Genomic DNA, 16,407 nt, shown 5'->3' with positions numbered 1-16,407 from the left:
ATGTTGAGAGCTGGGGTGCACGCATCACACAGAACAATGCCCTCATTTCATTTTTATTCTGATTTGTTCATAATGCAGTGTGATTGCTGGGTCTGGTTGCACCATGCTGGGGCTCACCCCGTGGTAGACACTCCTATGGATGACCCCAGTCACTTCTTCAGGTCCTCTGCAGAAGGTCCTGTTGCTTTGGTGACCCATGTCCTCATGGCACAGCCATGTCCCACAGCCCTGTATGTTCCATCCCCTTCCCGTGCCCGGAGCCTTGCCTTGCTGCCCCACTGCTGGGAGCAGAGCATGTTAGGGCTGCACAGTGCCTTGGCTTGGAGGCAGGATGTGGGGTCTCTTGAACTGCATCTGCAAAAAGAGACACAGGATAAGCAGTGTTCCAGTTGCACAATCCCTGCACTGAGCCCCAGCAGCAGTGCAGATCCTGCTGTCCCCAGCATCCCAAGCAGACTTTGAGCCCTGGGACAAGGACACTGCTGTGCTGCCCCACACACAGGGACAGTGACCCCAGGCACACCTGGATGGACGGATCGATAGCCCAGAGCTTCGGTTCCCAGAGCCTTCCTGAGGCCTCTGCCCCCTCTTCTGCCTTTATCAGGGCTGGGATGAGGAAGAAGAGCAGAGCTGGGGGAGCACTGTGGGGACAGCTGGGGGGCATAGGGCCGCTCCACTGCCTGCCCTATAGCTCAGAGCTGGGCTACAAAGCAGGCTGTGGGTGTACTCACAGGAGAACGGCCGCTCTCTCCAGAAGGTCCCCTTGGTCCTAGGAGAGGAGGACAGAATGGGGACAACACATTGGTGGGGCAGGAGGACCAGTGTCTTGTGCTCAGCCCCCCAAGTGGGGAGCATTGACTGAGTGTGGGGCTGTGGATGGGGATTGAGGAGGAAAAGCCCCAGCTCCTGCACACACCCCGTTTCTCCCCTTGTCCCATATGCAAACAAATGCTCTGGCACACTGGAGGCTCAGATGCAGAGCTTGCCACCCCACACATCCCATACCAAGGATAGGGTGGAGATGAGGATGGGTTGGCACTACCCCCCAGCCAGCTCTGCCCCTGCAATGTGCTTTATTTCTTGCTCCAGACCTGCTCCTCCCAGCAACACATGAATTTCAGCGGAAATCATTTGGATGGCATTCAAATTAAAATCAACAGAAAGCCCTTCTGTAATCAAACACAGGGTGGGACAGGGAAGATATGTGACCGCTCTCTGACATGGGGAAGGAAGCTGTCACTCCTCACTGCAGCAGACAACTGCAAATGGGGTGGATGATGCTGAATGGGCTCAGTCTCCTTCCCCAAAACAGCTCTGTCCAATACCTGGGATGGATTTTCCACTTTCTCAGCATGGCAAGGCTCCTCCTGACACTCACTCTCAACACCCTGCCCCACAGCACCCACCTTATGGGCTCAGCCCCAATCCCTTGCTCACCCCCGGAGGTCCCGATGCCGACGGCAGAGCTGTGCAGCCAGACAGGCAGTGGAGAGCAGGAGGCAGAGCAGTGCCAGGGCCCCCACCATGATGCTGATGAAAGCAGCGAGGCTGACAGCGAGCTGCTCACAGTGGGCACCACCCGGGGAGAAGATGGAGAAGGGCACGCAGCTGTGGAGGGGATGGAGATTCGGATACAGGGAGGGGTGGCTGTGCGGGGGTGGCATCGCCCACCCCAGTGTCACAGCTACCTGCATGTGGGACCCTCGGGCAGGTGTTGGCAGTGGCCGCCGTGCTGGCAGTAGCCCTTCTTGCAGGGGGAGATGCAGGTCAGTCCGCTTGTCCCCACATAGTCGAGCTGGTAACCCTCATAGCCATATAGCGTGCAGGAGAAGTAGTGCTGCAGCTCAGGCACTGATACTGCAGAGGGATGAGTCCATGCATGGGGGCTTGGGGCAGCATCACCACTTGGTGCACCTCTGGGACCCCGTGGTGCTGATCAGCACCAAACCACCTCCATCACAACCCCAGGGTGCACTGGATGGCAGGGGACAGCCACGGGGATCCCATCACCTTTGGTGCTGGGGCACTCACATTTCACCAGGTCCGTGATGTTGTCCAGGTGTAGGCGTACAAAGAGGAGATGTGCACCCACCTCCCGCCGTGCCCTCTGCCCATTGAAAGCAGTGGTGATGGCCGCTGTCAACTCCTCATTCAGGAACTGGATGACAAAGCTGCTGCTGTTGTAGGTAAATTTGGACACCACAGCAAAGGTGAGACCGTCAATTGTCCTGCTGGGAGAGGAGCTGGCTGCTGTCCTCAGTTTCCCCATGACTTATGGGGGAAAGAAAGGAGGGGGCTCACTGCTGTAAGGGTTTAGCAGCACGGGGGCTGGAAAAGCAGATCCTTAGGGGCAAAACTCTTTGTATTCCAAGCTCTGCCCTGTCTGCTCAGCACTCACATGCAGGTGATATTGGCGTTGCTCCAAAATGCCTTCACCTCCAGAGAGCCCAGGATGGCTGAGACCTGTTCCAAGAGGTTGTGTGGGAGATTTATGAGGGCTGTGACCCTATACCCCAACCCCAGTTGCCTCTCAGGCATAGGGCTTGTAGAGCTGGATCCCTGGGGGGGGTAATTCAAAGGCACCCCAACCTGCAGCGTCCCACCCACCCACAAGCCACAGCCCTTCCCCCACCACTACGCACAGTGGCATTGACTTCCTCAGCTGTGGCACTTTGCATTGCCCTGACCCACAGCAGCACGCTCCTCTGGGGCAGATCTGGGGATGAAACTGCATTGATGCTTTTGTGTCTCAGGGCTGGGTGAGCTGGGATGGGTGACAGCCCCTTGTGGGACACAGCACCAACCTGCACTGGCCAGAGGCTGAAAGTCCCCTCCTGCCACCACGCAGTGCCGGTCGGTAAATGCTGGGGGACACTCACAGGTGGGTGTACAGGAGGGGGGGTGCAGGCGGCAGCGTCCCCCATTGCTGCAGAAGCCCTCAGGGCAGGAGTGGGACCTGCAGGCAGTGCCACATCCCAGACTCTCCCCTGTGGGATGGGAGTACTTGTTGGAGGAGGCAGCCACTGTTTTTTGGACCCGAGGTGTTCTGCTTGTTACCCCATGCAAAGTTGTGCATCCCAGGATGCCTGCACTCACCCGCTGCATTGCTGGGGCAGGAGCAGGTATAGCTGCCCACAGTGTTGGTGCAGGTGAGGTTCCCCTGGCACACCGTCTTCTGCACACACTCATCGATATCTGCAGTGCAATGTAGCATGGCACCGGGCGAAACCCCTCGAGGCCCCAGTGTTCATTCCCATAATGAGCCCACATCACCTGCACAGTGCCGCCCATCGCCAGTCAGCCCAGGTGGGCAAGGATCACAGCCTGTCTGTGGGTCACAGCCCACCCCAGGGAAGCAGCCTTGGGCACAGGGGTCTGGTGCGTGCTGGCAGAAGGAGCCCCAGTATCCATCGTCACACCTGCAGGCTGCCAGCTGCCAAGGGATTGTGACACTAGCTTAGGGGACACGAGGACAGATGGGATGGGGCTGGTGGAAGGGAGATGTCCCAGAGCTTTGCTACCTGCAAGGAGGAGCTGGCGATGGTGGTTGTGATGCTGTAGTCACACTGCTGGATGCTGCGGCAGCTGCACAGGGTGAAGCTGAGCTGCAGGAGGGCTGGGGGGAGGTGTGGGCTGACAGCCTGCAGGGTGATGCTGAGCGGGGCTGTCCCACGGGGCTCCCATGTCAGCATGCCATCCTCTTCAGGAAGCGGAGGAGGAGGGACACGTGGTAGTGGTCACGTCCCAGCCCTCCTGGAGGGATTCCATCCAGAACCCAATGTCTGTGCGGTGCCCGTCCTGCCCCCGTCCTGTCCCCTCTCTCCATCCCTACCTGACATGTTGAGCTCTGGTGAGACGTGAGGGACAAAGCGTACACCCGGCCCTGTAGCTCGGTACTGCCTGGTGACTTGTTCTGTCCTGAATGCTGTGAGCAATGGGCTGCCGGTGATGACAGGAGGGAAGGAATCTGAAGGAAGAGCAGCCCTGTGTGCTCACCATGAGATCTTGGCATCTCTTGGTCTATGTACCTCTCAGTGATGAGTGGCCCTGGGCAGATGTAGCCATGGCCACCCAACAAAATCCCTTCTGGGTGGCATCTCCCAGGCCTGAGTAGCAGTCAGCTGTGCCATGCAATTCAAGACTTTGGTGGCATCTCCCAGGATTGGAGATGAGCCAGCCGTGCACTGCAACTCAAGAACTTGGTGGCATCTCTCTTGCCTCATATAGCCCCAGGGAGGGAGCAGGGCTCTTCCCAGTTCCCCACACCCCACTTACCAAGCGCTGCCTTCCTCTTCTGGTAGTCCTCCACCAGGCTCTGGGTGGCCAAGCCCAGGGCCACATCCCCTGTGCTCAGCATGTCATAGATGCACTCCCTGCAGCCGTGGCACTGTGAGGCTGCCAGCTGATATTGGGTTTTGTTCTCCTGTCTCAGCTGAGACAAGAAGATGGGGTTGAAGGTTCTTACTGGTGCAGCCAGGGGTGGGCAAACAGGCTGTGCTCTCCAACAGCCCCTGCAAGAGACCACATCATGAGTAGGACCTCGTGTTTTTAAAGCTAGCTCTTTTTAGGGCTGGTTTCCATGCCGTGGTAAAGAAATTGAAGGCTCCCTTGGCACTAGTTTTGTTCAGTGTCCAAACCTCTCCAGCCAGTGCATGGCCAGAAGGTGCTGGAGTGTGGGATGGCCAGGCTGGTTCCCAAGCTCAGACTTACAGGTCATCCCATAGCTGAAAATATCTTCCTCACTGCTGTTTACAGGGATGTTAGTTCCATTTGGCATCTGGAAGTCATCTGCTGGTTGTGGTTCCATACACCTGATTGAAATTCACTGTGGGATTGGAGTCCCCAGGGTCTGCCAGCAGCTATGGGGTGGGAAGGGGACCTTGCCCCTGGCCCTGCAGCAGTGCTGGAGGAGAGGTGAGGGGATGCTGGCAGAGTCCTCACCCAGCAGGCCCCTGGTGCCATTGTGGTACTGCTCCAGCAGGCTGCATACCGCACTGAGCATCCCAGAGTTGGCTGAGACGGAGATGGAGATGGTCCCATCAAAGACGGCTGTGATGGAGGAGGTGTTGACCAGCAGGACACTGGGCTGTAGTACACCTCAGCATCCATGTCTGCAAAAGAAGACAAAGAGGGAACCCACACAAGTCTGAGATCTGAAATGATGTCTTTGAGTTCAGAGAGGGGAGCATTTTCAACCTCACTGACCAAGTCCCTATGGGATGGATACACCTCTGATCCCCCTCAGATACAATTAACATTTAACACCATGTCCCCCTTACCTTGGGAGTAGGAAAACTGGATGGTTTCGTAGTTCAGCAGAACTTGGACCTCATTATGGCTCCCCAAGGTCCACTCAACCTGCAAATGGATAACTGCTCAGGATGTCCCTCCTGCTTGTCCCTCCCCACCCCCTGCTGAGGACACACTGCTGGACCCTGTCCTCCTCCAGCTCCAGAAGAGGTGTTCATCCTGAAGACGTGTTGGCACAGTCTTTGCCCCAGCAAACACATGACGACACAGCTTTGATGGCTGCATGGGTAAGGATGGTGAGTGCTCTCCACTGCCACTGTCACAGGGCACATCTGGGCTGCCACCACTGCTTGGTTGACCACCAATGGTTGACCATTGTAACATGTGGGCTCCAGACTCAGAGCCCTCTCAAGGGCTGCTTTGGTGACAATGGGAGATATCACTTACCAAAATAGGTGCAGAGAGTAGCTCTACTCACTGTTGTGGTGGTGCTGGAGGTGTACTGGGCAATGAAGGCCATGAAGTTGGTGGCCTGGGCTGTACTGGTGCGGGCCATGCGCCCTTGCAGCACAAAGCTGGTGTGGGCATCACTGGCCAGCAGCAGCATGAAGTCCCCAAGTGCATTGAAAGTGTAGGTGAGGCCATCCAGGGTAGTGACATGGGGGTCCCCAAAGGCATTGGCTAGGGTCCGAAGGAAATGGAGTTGTTTTGAGAAGGGAAAGGAAAGAAAGTGTTGGTGTCATTGCACGGAGGAAAGCAAACCACGGTGCTCAACAGTCTCCACTAGGATACTGCAAACCACAGGCTACATGGGTATGGCCATGCTACCTGCTCAGTGCCCCACCATGGAGGAAGGGAACCTACCAGGGGTGGGTGGCACATATCCCTCACAGCCAGCTCTTGGTCTCTTCTCGCTGTACCTGGTGCAGAAATGAGGCTTCCCCACGTGCCGGCAGCACCATTCAAATGCCTCCAGCTCCCCATCTGTGGGGATACAGTGGCTGGGTGTTGGGGGTATGGAGCTCCCAATGTTCCTGCAGAGTGTAGGTGGACCCTGTGTGTGTTTTAGGGCGGGGACAGGGCAGTGCCCACTCACTGTCTGAAGGATTGTTGGGTGGGCTCCAGAATCTCTCCTGCCATCCTTCCAAAAACCCCATGCCGCGGTACACACACCGCACCCCAGCTCCCATCCGGCTGGGGGATGTGGTGCGCAGCACCGTCACAAAGAGATCTGAAGTATTTTGGAGTACAGTGGTCACCCCAGGTGCAGGAGGGGACTCAGCACTTCTGCTCCGGCGGTATCGGGGGTCCAGCTCTGCCTGGGGCCGTGAGCAGGGGCAGGGTGGCAGCTCCATGCTCCAGGTGGACGGTGATGGCTGCTCCTGCAGCCACGTCAGGCACTGCAGCCTGTAGTTCACCTGGCTGCGATTGGCCAGCAGGAACAGCCACAGCCCACGCACATCTGGGGAGCAATAGGAAAAAAGCACAGCAGGACTGCAGCGACCATTGAAACCCCGCACTGGGGCTTGTGCAAAAAGAGGGTCTCAACACCATCCATCCCCCCCAGCAGTGGATTGAAGGTCTCTCCTGGTGCCGTACCAGTGCCGGAGCTGCGGTGCTGGTCTGGACGGTACCTAACAGCTGGTGGCTCTTCAGTCAGCTCACTGTTCTGGGCATAGCCATCACCACTAGGTAAAGAGAAGAGCTCTGGGGTTAGAGTTAGGTTAGGGTTATGTTCCTGCACCCAGTACACTGCGGGCAGGGGTTTCCAGTTGGGGCTGGGCAGCTTTATGGGTTTTCCTTGGTGAGTGAGGCTTGAAATGGGACACGGCTACACTAGAGGTGAGAGCTGAGGGTATCTCTGGGGACACACACAAGGACACAGCACCTGGAGAAGCCGATGAGCGCATCCTTGGCTGCCAGCCTGGCATAGTCCCACCGCATGCCACCATCCTGGTACAGCAGCAAGGCGAAGGAGAGGTTGCCATCAGTGGAGAGCACCGCCTGGTATGTGTTGGTCTGGGGAACCCATGGAGCCCCATCAGCACCCCACTGCTGTGCCCCATCCATTGTTAGTGGCAGTTCCCCTTTGTCACCTGTGCATCATCCAGCTGTGACGGGTACGGTGGAGCCTTCTCCCACGTCACCTTCAGGGTCCATTTAGCAGAGTATGGCACCTGCATGTATTTCTGAATCTTCGCTTCCACATCATGGATAATAGGATCTCGGATGGAGCCGAGGGTGGGGTACTCCTGTGGTTGCAGGGGGGTTTCAGTGGGTGAGGACTGGAGGCAGCGGGGTCACAGCCTGTAGGTGCCCAATGACCCTGACCTGGTACCAGGTGGTGCCAACACCATGAGAGAAATCCGCATCGTCCCAAAAGGCGGCCACCGTGGGTAAAGCCTCGTGGCCACTGAAGCCCTGGGAAGGGGGGTGGGGGCTGGAGGGGACGTGGCTGTCCGTGGGAGGGAAAATTATTTGTCCATTGTCTGTAAACTGAGAAGAATGACAGGTTAGGTTGTATCCATATGCTACATACATACAAGCAGAAAAAAATCAATTTTAAGTGGTGAAAAATTAACATTAAATCAGGTTTCTGTTCCATTTGTGTGGGTTGGTTGTTTTTTTTTTTTTTTCCTACTGAGCTGGCTGCACATCCCTTATATAGGCATAAAAACTCACGTAGAGGGTGTCCCGCAGTGCCTTCCCCAAGGGGAATCCGATCTCAGGCTTCAGCAGTGGGGAGTTAAAGTCCACTGTTCTCTGGATGCACTCTGTGTCCCCTTCCACTGCGCCAAATGGGTACAGTGACACTGCTGGGGCTGACACAGGCAGGACATTAATGGGGGAGGTTAGAAACAATTAATTAACTTCTGCTCCAGCTTTCATTCTGCTCAGCTGCCTCCTTGCCCTGGGGTGTGATTTTGGTGGTGGGTTCCCCATCCCTGGTGGAATCCCAAGAGTCACCCTCAAGGATGCCTTCTCCCTCTGTCCCGCCCACTAAATGCTATCACGATATTTAACCCAATTTGGCTTTGTGGTGACTCAGGAGGCAGGGATTGCAACTGGAGGAAATGAGGCACTTCAGTCTCAGTGACTCCTCCGATTTTGGGCTGGAATGCTGTGAATAATGAACCCGATGTGAACCCTGGCACGTACAGTGTGGGGGGGGGGGGCGGAATGCCTGCAGATACTCATCGCCTCCGGGGTAAGAGCATGGCCAGGGGCTGGGCAAGAACTTGAGCAGGTATTAAGTGAATTCTCTCTCTTAAGCTGTGAAAATAAGGCTGAGGGCCCCCTTCTCTCCTTCACGTTGGGAAAGGGGAAGAAAATCGACTTACTGAGCTCAGCGCCAGGCTTGGACATGGGATTCTGGAGGGTGGCATAAGTGGGTGCCCCTGGTGCTGTGATTGGTCCATTCTGTGCCCCTAAGCCTGGAGCTGCTCTGGTGGGACTGCTGGCTGCTGGCATGCCCTTGGCAGGGCTGGACATGGCAGTAAATGCAGAGGTGGCCTTGTGGTTTGTCACTCTCAGGGCAGTGGGACATCGTGCATGGCAGAGGGGGACTGGGCACCACTGCTGGCCGTTGCCGTAGGAGGTGACACCGTGGTGTGCCTGGTCACCATGGAGGTGTCAATGGTGGGTGAGTCAGCTGGTGTTATGGCATTGCTGGAGGAGATGGTGCCCTTCCAGGACATGGCTGTGGCTTCCCACATGTCTGTGCTGGAATCCTTTAAGGCTGGGTCACGGGGACTGCTGGTGGTCTTGATGGGTGTCCCTGGGGTGACATGGGTGCTGTGTGGCCCCAGAGAGCTGCTAGGACATTAGAGGAGGGCGTTGTGACCATACGGAGAGAGGCATCTCTTGTTCCCACTGCTGGACCACTGGCACTGACACTGGGTGTGACGGAGGGTGCCACCACTGCTGGACCAGTGACATTGGCACTGGATGTGATGGATGCCACCACAGTTGGTGTGACAGAGGATGCCACCACTGCCAGACTGCTGTTCTGGAACACAGAAGGGGACACGCTCACATCCTGCTCAGCAGCGCTGCGACTGAGGGCAGGGGACAGTGCTGTGACCGATGCCAGGGATGTGGGAGGATGTTGGCTGCCCACTGCAGATGGTGACACAGGGGTGGCCCTTCTGACACCCGGCTCAGCACCAGCATCCACAGGGGTAGTGGATGAGGAGATGTCCAAGTCCACTGTCACCCGAGCAGCACTATGGCTGTGGTTTGGAGTGGCTGTGCCTAGCTGAGCAATGGTGCCGGCACTGGAAGGATGTGGTGCTGGTAGTGCTGACACCACAGAAGTGCTCTCAGTGTTGGCTGTGGGGATGAGGACACCCACTGTGGGGTTTTCAACTGGGATTGAGCCTGCTAATGCCTGGGTGCGGCTGCCCCATCCCAGGGCCACTGACCCCATCATTTGTCCAACTGTGCTGCCATGGGGGAGTGCCACAGCAGGAACTGTGCTGGGGACCATGCCCATGTCCAGCCCCATCAGAGTGCCTTCAGTCTGCAGGACAGCAGTGCCTGTGGTGGCTTCGGCAGTGATGGAAACATGCTTGGCACTGCCTGAGGCTGTAAATGGGGTGGTGAGCACATGTGGCACAGTGCTGACATCCATGGCCGTCGCTGATGTGTCCAGAGCTGGTGCAGTGGAGGCATGGAGCTGAGAAGTGACACGGGGATGGGTGACGGCTGTGTCTCTGTGCAGCCCATCTCCAACTGTACCAGGGGCTGGTAGACCAGGGGCTGTGGCCTCACTGACACCATCAACAGCAGGAGGAGTGATTGTTGCTGAGGCTGTGCCTGGGGGGATCATGGTTCCTGATTTTTGTATTCCAGCATGATGAGATGACCCTGTAGTTGCTGGCACAGTGGGAGATGTGACACGGTCAGACATGGTTGATGCAGGCTCAGGGTTCCCCACGGTGATGCTGGCTGTGGTGAAAAGAGGAGAGGTGGCCTCGTCCAGCCCTGGTGTCACCTCCTGGGACAGGCGCACAGAAGCCGTGTGCAGCTCAGCTGGGCTCCAGGTGAGGGAGTGGGGTGATGTCCCTGTGCTGTGTTGGACATCAGACAGCACCACGGTCTGTGCTGTCCCCAGTGTCCACTCCACAGTGACAGCACGGTGAGGCTGCATCAACCCATCGTCATCAGTTGCTGTGCTGGTGGCTGAGGAAGGTGCTTCTGTTCCCAGCACCAGAGGAGTTGCAGGGACATGTCTCACTGCAGGAGACAAACCTCCACTGGGCAGTGGACGTCACTTGTCAGCATGTGGGTGCCACTCACATGTGCCTCAGTCATTGTTATCTCTTGCAGAGGGATGGCTGTTCCCAGTGTTGGCTTCCCAGCGGTGCCCTGCAGAGCACTGTGTTCTCCCACAGACTTTGCGGGAGCAGTGCTGCTGCCCAGTGGCTCTGAGGTGCCTGTCCCCTTCTCCATGGGGTCTTGTGGAGATGCTGACAGCGTGGCTGTGCCTGATCCATATGAGTCAGAGCCAAAACTTGGAGTCACAGTCCTACCTACCCATCCAGAGTTGCTGCCACTGGGGTGGGCAGCAGGGGTACCTGTCACTGCCCAAGTCCTGGTGCTGTACCCTCCTCCAGGGACACCATCTGGCAGTGACACAGCAGCTACCACACTGGAGACCGTCCCCATGCCCAGCCCCATTGGGGTACCTTCAGTCTGCAGGACAGCAGTGCCTGTGGTGGCTTTGGCAGCGATGGACACCGTCTCAGCACTGCCCAGCACTGCATATGGGGCAGTGGATAGATGTGGTGCAGAGCTGACATCCATGGCTGTGGTTGACGTGCCCAGAGCTGCTGTGGTGGTGGCATGGAGCTGAGAGGTGACACGGGGATGGGTAACGGCTGTGTCTCCGTGCAGCCCATCTCCAACTGTACCAGGGGCTGGTAGCCCAGGGGCTGTGGCCTCACTGACACCATCAACGGCAGGAGGAGTGATTGTTGCTGAGGCTGTGCCTGGGGCGATCATGGTTCCTGATTTTTGTATTCCACCATGATGAGATGACCCTGTAGTTGCTGGCACAGTGGGAGATGTGACACGGTCAGACATGGTTGATGCAGGCTCAGGGTTCCCCACGGTGATGCTGGCTGTGGTGAAAAGAGGAGAGGTGGCCTCGTCCAGCCCTGGTGTCACCTCCTGGGACAGGCGCACAGAAGCCGTGTGCAGCTCAGCTGGGCTCCAGGTGAGGGAGTGGGGTGATGTCCCTGTGCTGTGTTGGACATCAGACAGCACCACGGTCTGTGCTGTCCCCGGTGTCCACTCCACAGTGACAGCACGGTGAGGCTGCACCAACCCATCGTCATCAGTCGCTGTGCTGGTGGCTGAGGAAGGTGCTTCTGTCCCCAGCACCAGAGGAGCTGCAGGGGCGAGTGTCACAGATGGTGACAAACCTTCACTGGGTGCTGGGACATCTCCTGTCAGAATGCTGCTGTCACTTACATGTTCCTTTTCCGTGATCCCTTCTTGTAGAGGCACAGGAGTTCCAGGTGCAGGCTGCCCAGAAGTGCTCTGCAGAGCTCTGGGTGACCCCACAGACATTGTGGGAGTGGTGCTGCTGCCCAGTGGCTCTGAGGTGCCTGTCCCCTTCTCCATGGGGTCTTGTGGAGATGTTGACAGCGTGGCTGTGCCTGATCCATATGAGTCAATGCCAAAACTTGGAGTCACAGTCCTACCTACCCATCCAGAGCTGCTGCCACTGGGGTGGGCAGCAGGGGTACCTGTCACTGCCCAAGTCCTGGTGCTGTACCCTTCTCCAGGGACACCATCTGGCAGTGACACAGCAGCTACCACACTGGAGACCGTCCCCATGCCCAGCCCCATTGGGGTACCTTCAGTCTGCAGGACAGCAGTGCCTGTGGTGGCTTTGGCAGCGATGGACACCGTCTCAGCACTGCCCAGCACTGCATATGGGGCAGTGGATAGATGTGGTGCAGAGCTGACATCCATGGCTGTGGTTGACGTGCCCAGAGTTGATGTGGTGGTGGCATGGAGCTGAGAGGTGACACGGGGATGGGTAACGGCTGTGTCTCCGTGCAGCCCATCTCCAACTGTACCAGGGGCTGGTAGCCCAGGGGCTGTGGCTTCACTGACACCATCAACGGCAGGAGGAGTGATTGTTGCTGAGGCTGTGCCTGGGGCGATCATGGTTCCTGATTTTTGTATTCCACCATGATGAGATGACCCTGTAGTTGCTGGCACAGTGGGAGATGTGACACGGTCAGACATGGTTGATGCAGGCTCAGGGTTCCCCACGGTGATGCTGGCTGTGGTGAAAAGAGGAGAGGTGGCCTCGTCCAGCCCTGGTGTCACCTCCTGGGACAGGCGCACAGAAGCCGTGTGCAGCTCACCTGGGCTCCAGGTGAGGGAGTGGGGTGATGTCCCTGTGCTGTGTTGGACATCAGACAGCACCACGGTCTGTGCTGTCCCCGGTGTCCACTCCACAGTGACAGCACGGTGAGGCTGCACCAACCCACTGTCATCAGTCGCTGTGCTGGTGGCTGAGGAAGGTGCTTCTGTTCCCAGCACCAGAGGAGTTGCAGGGACATGTATCACTGCAGGAGACAAACCTCCACTGGGTGCAGGGACGTCGCCTGTCAGCAATCTGGTGGCATGCATACGTTCCTCAGTCATTGTTATCTCTTGCAGAGGGAGGGTTGTTCCTGGTGCAGCCTGTCCAGCAGTGCTCTGCAGAGCACTAGGTGTCCCTACAGACTTCATGGGAGCAGTGCTGCTGCCCAGTGGCACTGAGGTGCCTGTCCCCTTGTCTGCAGGGCTATGTGGAGATGATGACAGCGTGGCTGTGCCTGGTCCATATGGGTCACTGCCAAAACCTTGGGTCACTGTCCTTCCTACCCATCCAGAGGTGCTGCTGTCAGGGTGGATAGCAGAGGTACCTGTCATTTCTGAGGTCCTGGTGCTGTACCCTCCTCCAGGGACACCATCTGGCAGTGACACAGCAGCTACCGCACTGGAGACCATCCCCATGCCCAGCCCCATTGGGGTGCCTTCAGTCTGCAGGACAGCAGTGCCTGTGGTGGCTTTGGCAGCGATGGACACCGTCTCAGCACTGCCCAGCACTGCATATGGGGCAGTGGATAGATGTGGTGCAGAGCTGACATCCATGGCTGTGGTTGACGTGCCCAGAGCTGCTGTGGTGGTGGCATGGAGCTGAGAGGTGACACGGGGATGGGTAACGGCTGTGTCTCCATGCAGCCCATCTCCAACTGTACCAGGGGCTGGTAGACCAGGGGCTGTGGCCTCACTGACACCATCAATGGCAGGAGGAGTGATTGTTGCTGAGGCTGTGCCTGGGGGGATCATGGTTCCTGATTTTTGTATTCCACCATGATGAGATGACCCTGTAGTTGCTGGCACAGTGGGAGATGTGACACGGTCAGACATGGTTGATGCAGGCTCAGGGTTCCCCACGGTGATGCTGGCTGTGGTGAAAAGAGGAGAGGTGGCCTCGTCCAGCCCTGGTGTCACCTCCTGGGACAGGTGCACAGAAGCCGTGTGCAGCTCAGCTGGGCTCCAGGTGAGGGAGTGGGGTGATGTCCCTGTGCTGTGTTGGACATCAGACAGCACCACGGTCTGTGCTGTCCCCGGTGTCCACTCCACAGTGACAGCACGGTGAGGCTGCACCAACCCACTGTCATCAGTCGCTGAGCTGGTGGCTGAGGAAGGTGCTTCTGTCCCCAGCACCAGAGGAGCTGCAGGGGCGAGTGTCACAGATGGTGACAAACCTTCACTGGGTGCTGGGACATCTCCTGTCAGAATGCTGCTGTCACTTACATGTTCCTTTTCCGTGATCCCTTCTTGTAGAGGCACAGGAGTTCCAGGTGCAGGCTGCCCAGAAGTGCTCTGCAGAGCTCTGGGTGACCCCACAGACACTGTGGGAGCGGAGCTGCTGCCCAGTGGCTCTGAGGTGCCTGTCCCCTTCTCCATGGGGTCTTGTGGAGATGTTGACAGCGTGGCTGTGCCTGATCCATATGAGTCAGAGCCAAAACTTGGAGTCACAGTCCTACCTACCCATCCAGAGCTGCTGCCACTGGGTGGGCAGCAGGGGTACCTGTCACTGCCCAAGTCCTGGTGCTGTACCCTTCTCCAGGGACACCATCTGGCAGTGACACAGCAGCTACCACACTGGAGACTGTCCCCATGCCCAGCCCCATTGGGGTACCTTCAGTCTGCAGGACAGCAGTGCCTGTGGTGGCTTTGGCAGCGATGGACACCGTCTCAGCACTGCCCAGCACTGCATATGGGGCAGTGGATAGATGTGGTGCAGACCTGACATCCATGGCTGTGGTTGAGGTGCCCAGAGCTGCTGTGGTGGTGGCATGGAGCTGAGAGGTGACACGGGGATGGGTAACGGCTGTGTCTCCGTGCAGCCCATCTCCAGATCTTCCAGGGGCTGGTAGCCCAGGGGCTGTGGCTTCACTGACACCATCAACGGCAGGAGGAGTGATTGTTGCTGAGGCTGTGCCTGGGGAGATCATGGTTCCTGATTTTTGTATTCCAGCATGATGAGATGACCCTGTAGTTGCTGGCACAGTGGGAGATGTGACACGGTCAGACATGGTTGATGTAGGCTCAGGGTTCCCCACGGTGATGCTGGCTGTGGTGAAAAGAGGAGAGGTGGCCTCGTCCAGCCCTGGTGTCACCTCCTGGGACAGGCGCACAGAAGGTGTGAGCAGCTCAGCTGGGCTCCAGGTGAGGGAGTGGGGTGAAGTCCCTGTGCTGTGTTGGACATCAGACAGCACCACGGTCTGTGCTGTCCCCGGTGTCCACTCCACAGTGACAGCACGGTGAGGCTGCACCAACCCACTGTCATCAGTTGCTGTGCTGGTGGCTGAGGAAGGTGCTTCTGTTCCCAGCACCAGAGGAGTTGCAGGGACATGTATCACTGCAGGAGACAAACCTCCACTGGGCATTGGGACGTCGCCTGTCAGCAATCTGGTGTCATGCATACGTTCCTCAGTCACTGTTATCTCTTGCAGAGGGAGGGTTGATCCTGGTGTGGGCTGCCCAGAAGTGCTCTGCAGAGCACTGTGTTCTCCCACAGACTTTGTGGGAGCAGTGCTGCTGCCCCGTGGCACTGAGATGCCTGTCCCCTTCTCCATAGGTACACGTGGAGCTGGGGACAGCATGGCTGTGGCTGGCTCTGTATCCCTGTTCCCATGGGTAACAGCCATTTTGTGCCCTGTAGGCACAGGGGATGAGATCTGAGTGGTGCCAGGAGCCAGGGGGACACTGGTCGTCCAGTCAGTTTGTTTTGGGTAGGCAAGCCTTGCCTGGGGACTGTCCCATCCTGCCACCCCCCCAGAGACTGCTGCACTAGAAGGCATCTCCTGCTCCTTGCTGGGACTCATGGGATCCACTGCTGCCAGCACCACCTGCAGCACTGCACTGCCTGTGAGGAGACAGAAGGCAATTCCACCCATACTAACCCCTGAGCATGCTGCTCACCCAGGCACTGGACGGAGCTCCCTGGTGGGTAGGGATCAGCTCCAACCTGGCATTACCTGAACCATCTCTGAGGACAGAAGGCTTCTCTGTTCGGCCAGGGGACAGCTGGCACGTGCCCAACTCAGGCACAGTGGGTGACATATCCTGATGCTGCTCGGCACTGATGCTGTCAGGCACGTGGGAGCTGCCAACCGGCTCTGCTGGGTCCTGTGCTGGGACAAGGGGCCCCATGCCTGCTGCTCCCGCATTCCCTGGTGGGGCTTGGGTGTGAGCAAGGGCAGGCTGAGCAACAAGCCCTTTGCTTCCCACTGTAATCCATTGGGTGCCCATCTCTCCTCCCCACCATGCAGGCTGCTGCAAGACAGATCCCCGTGCCTCCTTGGCACCGTGGTGTGTCCGGCTGCCCCGGTGACGCAGACGACCCCGGCACTCACCTGGCAGCACCCAGAGTCCCCACAGCACCCAGCTCCACAGCAGCTGCCCCATGATGTGGCCACAAAGGTTCCCGGCACCGCTGGCACCTCCTCGCTGTCCGAGGGCCAGTGATGCAATGAGGCAGCTCCTCCAGTGAGCACTGCCCTGTGCCAGCCCTCCTCCAGCTGCCACTGCAGTGTGGGGGTGCCACATGCCACCAACAGCTCCCCAGGCCCACAG

The 16,407-nt window shown here is 57.9% G+C and overlaps 2 protein-coding genes across 2 annotated transcripts; both read right to left on the bottom strand.

Annotated features, from left to right (window-relative positions):
- Positions 1-37: 37 nt before the first annotated feature.
- LOC104912663 (mucin-4) lies at positions 38-8,879 on the bottom strand. Its single transcript, XM_031555084.2, is given in 29 exon segments — positions 38-354; positions 524-606; positions 732-769; positions 1,438-1,608; positions 1,689-1,857; positions 2,032-2,228; positions 2,399-2,463; positions 2,643-2,716; positions 2,805-2,987; positions 3,097-3,195; positions 3,274-3,433; positions 3,522-3,700; positions 3,833-3,967; positions 4,276-4,482; positions 4,485-4,511; positions 4,711-4,797; positions 4,800-4,811; positions 4,942-5,082; positions 5,085-5,111; positions 5,280-5,358; positions 5,729-5,931; positions 6,115-6,234; positions 6,347-6,712; positions 6,850-6,938; positions 7,139-7,269; positions 7,347-7,502; positions 7,582-7,746; positions 7,933-8,072; positions 8,592-8,879. Coding segments are annotated over 29 exon segments (3,711 nt in total). The 5' UTR covers positions 8,743-8,879; the 3' UTR covers positions 38-297.
- Positions 8,880-14,183: 5,304 nt separating this feature from the next.
- On the bottom strand, positions 14,184-16,363 carry LOC146543641 (uncharacterized). Its single transcript, XM_085232650.1, has 3 exons — positions 16,188-16,363; positions 15,810-16,004; positions 14,184-15,697 (listed from the first exon to the last, which is right to left on the bottom strand). The coding sequence occupies exons 1-3, from the start codon at positions 16,237-16,239 to the stop codon at positions 14,313-14,315; spliced, it is 1,632 nt and encodes a 543-aa protein (XP_085088776.1). The 5' UTR covers positions 16,240-16,363; the 3' UTR covers positions 14,184-14,312.
- Between the last annotated feature and the right edge of the window lie 44 nt (positions 16,364-16,407).

Source organism: Meleagris gallopavo, chromosome 11 (genome assembly GCF_905368555.1).
Source record: "Meleagris gallopavo chromosome 11, MGAL_WU_HG_1.1, whole genome shotgun sequence".
Lineage (NCBI taxonomy): Eukaryota > Metazoa > Chordata > Aves > Galliformes > Phasianidae > Meleagris > Meleagris gallopavo.
Note: the sequence above shows the minus strand (reverse complement) of the source record. Positions and strands in the feature narration are given on the sequence as shown.

Excerpts from the sequence above, each read along its gene's own strand:
- LOC146543641 (XM_085232650.1), bottom strand. The coding sequence starts at position 16,239 with ATGGGGCAGCTGCTGTGGAGCTGGGTGCTGTGGGGACTCTGGGTGCTG. Across the intron at positions 16,005-16,187 it reads GGGACTCTGGGTGCTGCCAG|GGAATGCGGGAGCAGCAGGC; the intron begins GTGAGTGCCGGG and ends AAGCCCCACCAG. Across the intron at positions 15,698-15,809 it reads TGTCCTCAGAGATGGTTCAG|GCAGTGCAGTGCTGCAGGTG; the intron begins GTAATGCCAGGT and ends GTCTCCTCACAG.